The sequence below is a fragment of the Nematolebias whitei genome, chromosome 21 (genome assembly GCF_014905685.2).
Source record: "Nematolebias whitei isolate Nwh7 chromosome 21, NemWhi1, whole genome shotgun sequence".
NCBI classification, from domain to species: Eukaryota; Metazoa; Chordata; class Actinopteri; order Cyprinodontiformes; family Rivulidae; genus Nematolebias; species Nematolebias whitei.
The window spans coordinates 26,878,453-26,883,809 of NC_056518.1; the positions used below are offsets into that span (position 1 = coordinate 26,878,453).

The 5,357-nt window shown below is 42.4% G+C and overlaps 1 protein-coding gene across 1 annotated transcript in view; it reads left to right on the top strand.

Annotated features, from left to right (window-relative positions):
• The window catches only part of atp10d (ATPase phospholipid transporting 10D), a 25,419-nt gene extending 20,693 nt beyond the window's left edge, over positions 1-4,726 (top strand). Inside the window, exons 14-22 of the mRNA XM_037694786.1 lie at positions 257-383; positions 464-648; positions 1,016-1,301; positions 1,429-1,505; positions 1,624-1,749; positions 1,980-2,180; positions 4,259-4,339; positions 4,454-4,558; positions 4,604-4,726. Coding sequence (XP_037550714.1) covers positions 257-383; positions 464-648; positions 1,016-1,301; positions 1,429-1,505; positions 1,624-1,749; positions 1,980-2,180; positions 4,259-4,339; positions 4,454-4,558; positions 4,604-4,726 — 1,311 coding nt within the window. The remainder of the gene's footprint in view (positions 1-256; positions 384-463; positions 649-1,015; positions 1,302-1,428; positions 1,506-1,623; positions 1,750-1,979; positions 2,181-4,258; positions 4,340-4,453; positions 4,559-4,603) is intronic.
• Positions 4,727-5,357: the final 631 nt, after the last annotated feature.

The following is a 5,357-nucleotide window of genomic DNA, read 5'->3' on the forward strand; positions in this document are numbered from 1 at the left end:
AGCAACTAGAATCTCAAACCAACAGAACAGCAGCTGGAAGCTAAAACTAACAAAACAGCTAGAAGCTAAAAACAACAGAAGAGCAACTAGAAGCTAAAACCAACAGAACAGCAGCTAGAAGCTAAACTCAATAGAACAGCAGCTAGAAGCTAAACCCAGTAGAACAGCAGCTAGAATATCAAACCAGCAGAACAGCATTTAGAAGCTAAAATCAACAGAAAAAACCTTGGTTTCTGGTTTCTGGTTCCTGGATCAGGTTCTAGAGGAGGAGGAGTATGTTGTGTGGTTGAAGCGGCAGCTGTTGGCGGAGAGCAGCATCGAGAACAGAGAGGAGCTGCTGCTGGAGTCTGCCGAGCTGCTGGAGACGGACCTGAACCTGCTTGGTACGAGGTCCGACACACGAACGGCCAGCTCTGCATCAGAGAAACAGCACGTAACGCTTCTGTTGTCTTCGTGCGTTCAGGCTGCACAGGGATCGTAGACCGACTGCAGGAGGACGTCCCAGAGACCATCGAAGCTCTTCAGAAGGCGGGGATCAAAGTTTGGGTTCTCACCGGAGACAAACAGGAGACGGCTGTCAACGTGGCTAACGCCTGTAAACTTCTGCGCTCCGACGACCAGCTGTTGACGGCAAACTGTGGAAGTAAGGTCAGTACCTGAAGCTCAGCTATCGACATGTTTGGATCATTTCAGGTGCTTCTACGTTTCCAGTTTAATTACAAACTGTCAAATGAGTTTCTTTGAAAGTAGTTACAATAATGTCTCTTCCTTTGATTTATCAGCAACTTGAACCTCACAGAAGACTATAGAAATACCACCAGTTACTTTAATTAAATGTTAAATAAATATGAAATAACACCCAGTACACTGAAAAGTTAGAAAAAATTGTTTTGTTTTGTCTCATCAACTTCATTTTTAACAAACGTCACACATTTCAACTTGAAACATAATGAAATTTAACTTGTAATGAAATGTGTTGTATCCATAACCACTCTGTTTTTATGTTCTCCTGCAGGATTCGTGCGCAGCTTTACTCGAGGAGCTCATCCTTGAAGTCCAGAGTGGTGGAGACGGTTTGATGGAGCGGACAGACGAATCGTCCTCGAGCAGCGCCACCAGCTTTGTCCTGGTTATCGATGGCCGGACACTAGAGTGGGCTCTGCAGGACGAGCTGAAAGGCAGCTTCCTGGAGCTGAGCCAGAAATGCAAGGCAGTAATCTGCTGTCGGTCCACCCCGCTACAGAAGAGCAAGATGGTCCATCTGATCCGAGACCAGCTCGGTGTCATGGCCCTGGCTGTGGGTAAGGACAGACTGCTTCAAAGAATACTTGAATTAACAATGTAATTAATAAACATGTTTAATAACAGAGGAAATTGTTCCTCGTGTTTATTCATGCACATTTGTCTGAAGAGGGTTTGTGTTTTAAGGTGATGGAGCTAACGATGTTAGCATGATCCAGGTGGCTGATGTGGGAATCGGGATTTCTGGTCAGGAGGGAATGCAGGTAAGCTCCTTCTGACAAACGTTAAAAATAATATGAAAGTCGATGCATCATTAATTCAAATGTTACATCTCAAATCTTCTTAATCTGCTCTTTACTTACCCAAACATGTGGTCCCCAGGCTGTGATGTCCAGTGACTTTGCCATCTCCAGATTCAAACACCTCAAGAAGCTGCTGCTGGTTCATGGCCACTGGTGTTGCCATCGTCTCGCAAACATGATCCTCTACTTCATCTACAAGAACGTGGTGAGAAGCCCTCTGCTTTGTAAAAACTTTTATAAAGTAGTTTCATTGTGGGGGCTGTTTGGCACTTTGGCTCTTAATACATTTAACCCTGAATCCTGACTATTGTTTTATATTTCCTAAATACAAAGACAACTGTTTTTGTACTTGCAAAAAATACTTTTTTCTCCAGATGGTTGATCATGTTCTACAGACCTTGACAGTCCTGATTCTGAGCCTCTTTGTGTCTGCAGATGTACGTGAATCTGCTCTTCTGGTACCAGTTCTTCTGTGGTTTCTCTGGAAGCGTCATGATCAACGCCTGGGTGCTCATCCTCTTCAACCTGGTCTTCACTTCAGTTCCTCCTCTCATCTACGGCATCCTGGACCAGGACAGGCCTGCAGAAGCTCTGATGAAGCTGCCTGAGCTCTACAAGGCTGAGCAAACTTCCAAGGTGATTCTAATGCGTCTGAAAAAGCACAATGTATAGATCCGAAACCTGCAGGTTTGCAGGACCAGTATCCCCATCGTGTTCCAGAACATGATTTAGGTCCAGCCCGACCCCATGTAAACATCTAGGATATTGCTCTTTGTTTAAAAAAAAAAAAAAAAGTATATTTACTTCAGATATGTAGTTTTTGGTGTTTACGTTGATCGATTCACAGAGTTCTTAATTGCTGCTGAATGTTGAGATATCAATTTTTCTATTTTGTTTAGCTGTAATTAATTATTTTATGTTTGAAAGAAACTGCCTGGGAGAGTAGACCGGACTTAAGGTCCCACATCTCCAAAAATGCATTGTGGCAATGCCCGTAAACAGGATCCTGTCTATCATCAAAGTTCATGCTCAGTAATCCAGGTAAAAATCCAACAAAATTGAGTCAGGTCATCTGGACGATTTATTTTTTTGTTGAGACGTTTCATCCTTAATCCAAAGAACTTCATCAATCCGAGGAACAACAAACAAACTGTGTCCCACAAGCAGCACACTCCCATAGTGGAAAAACCAGTTTGCTGGTGATAAGATGGTTTCTGGGACCTGCTCTCGACCCTGTCAACTCCTCTCAGACAGCCGTAGCCAAATTGGTTCAAAACATCAAGGTTCATGCTTGATGAAGTCCTTTGAATGAAGGACAAAATGTCTCAACAAATTAAGAAACCGTCCAGATGACTAGGCCTGTCACAATAACAAATTTTGCTGGGCGATTAATTGTCTTCGAAATTATTTCAATAAACAATAATATTGTTTGAAATTTGACAATAATTTGTAATTACTGTGAAATTTAAGAAGAAATGTCGGTTAATTTGTTTTATGTGTAGTACCTTTTTATACAGTATGACTGTTTGAACTGAAGGATGGCTAGTGAGGAAGCGAGCATCGTGTCTCTTTAAGAAAAATGGGAGGGAGGCCCCTTGACGTGACATGGGCTGTCTCCCCTTCCTTTTTTCCCGGTTCTCAAAATGGCGGACACGCGGTGTGGTTTGAGCTCTTTAGCATAGCATTTTTCACACAAAGCTTTTAATAAAAAAATCGGTAAACAAGTTCTCAGCTTCTTTTTGCAGAGAAAAACAACTTTACACGAAGGCACGGGTTTCAACCGTGAATTTTGGCGCTTCAGCAAGAACTTTTTATTCCCCGAGGTCAGCCTGTTAGCTTAGCTCGTAACTTAGCTTCTCAGCTTATCTGCTTTTAACAATCCAAAAAAACGTTTTTGTACAGTTAAAACGAATTTTAAAGAGAAAGGGAGGGGTCAGTGAAGAGCACTGGAGTTGAGATTTTTGTCATCCAGTGTCTTCAGTAGAAAGAGAGAGACACAAAGAAACGATAGAGCAGATAAATGAAAATGAGGTTGATAATTTTAATTTATCATGCGATTAATTGATTTATTGTTTATCGTGACAGGCCTACAGATGTCCTGACTCAACTTTGTTGGATTCTTTTACCTGGATTATTGAGCATTAACCCTGATATTTTGAACCACTTTGACTATGGCTGCCTGAGAGGAGTTGACGGGGTAGAGGGCGGGCCCCAGAAACCATCTTATCACCACCAAACTGTTTTTTCCCACTATGGGAGTGTGCTGCTTGTGGAACTCAGTCTGTTTGTGGCTCCTCGGACTGATGAAGTCCTTTGGATGAAGGACGAAACATCTCGGCAAAAAAAGAAACCGTCCAGACGACCTGACTGAACTTTGTAGGATCCTGTCTAGTTTTGAACAACAAAAGACACTTTGTTCATCTTTTTATAAGCTGATGATCTGTTTTTAAAAAAAAATTGTGTTTGTGCTGATTAAGCTAGCGTATTTTGAAAGCTTCAAATTGGTTTTATGCCTTTGTTGTATTAACGTGGCTCAATAAGTTTACAGATGTGGTTAGTTGGTGCGTTGTGGTACAATGTAACACAAACAGGCACTCGCACACACATACTAGATTAACAGTCGTTGGTTTCGGTCCAAACTCTGTTTTATGTTTTGTTGCCTAATCTTCTGTGTTTTTAAAAAACAAACCAGACTAACAGATGCTTCCCTGCAGATCTACGTTTCCTCCACGTTCTGGATCTCAGTCCTTGATGCCTTTTACCAAAGTCTCATCTGCTTTTTCATTCCTTACTTTGTAAGTATTTGTTGTTTTTTAAATAAAACTTCACTTTGAGGAAATTTCACCATATCACATCTTATTTATTTTATTTATCACCTCTGTAAAATTAATGGGATGTTTTTTCGTCAGGCGCTGGCTGGATCGGACGTTGGGGATCTGTCCTTCGGCTCGCCGATCAACACCTCGGCCCTCTTCATCATCCTGCTGCACCAAGTCATCGAGAGTAACACGCTGGTCAGAATCACTATGGTTAAAACGTTTACGTTACATTAATTCCAGTTCAAACTGATTAAAAGTGTTTTTGTCACAGACGTGGATCCACGTGCTGGTGCTGGTGCTCAGCGCCGGCTCGTACTTCGTCTTCACGCTGCCCTTCAGTGCCTTCTGTGTGGTCTGCGGTAACCCCACCAACCTGTTCGGGGTGGAAACACAACAGCTGTCACAGCCTCTCTTCTACATCGTCTGTGCTGTCACTATAGTCACCGCTCTGTTGCCAAGGTACAGATAAACCTACTCACACATTTTTGAGCTTATTTTCGTTTAGAAATAATCCATCTGGTGATAATAATCTATGATTAGAAGGTATTTTCTTTTTCACCAGCTGTGTGGGATGGATGTTGCACTGCCCAAAAATCAAATCCCTCCCTGAACCTTTGAAGTTTAGATAAGATTTGAGAAGGCAAGCCTGTAACTGGGTGGTTGTAGGTTTGAATCCCCGGACCGTTAACAGTATTTATATGAGAAAGGTCTGTTTCCACCCTTATTTGCCCCGCTGTGGGCCCTTGAGTTCCTGCTCCCCTTAGATGGCAGCCCTCTGCTCCACACATGAGCTGTGGTAGCTTGATGCTTGCATCAGAAAGGGCGTACGGCGTAAAACAATTGCCAAATCATCATTCAAGTTTGCTCGCTGTAGTGACCCCTGAGGAAAGGGAGCAGCTGAAAGAGGACAAAATAAAATTTAAAATGATAATAATTAGGGGTGCACTGATAAATCGGATGGCCAATTTATCGGCCCGATTTCCTTAATTTTGGG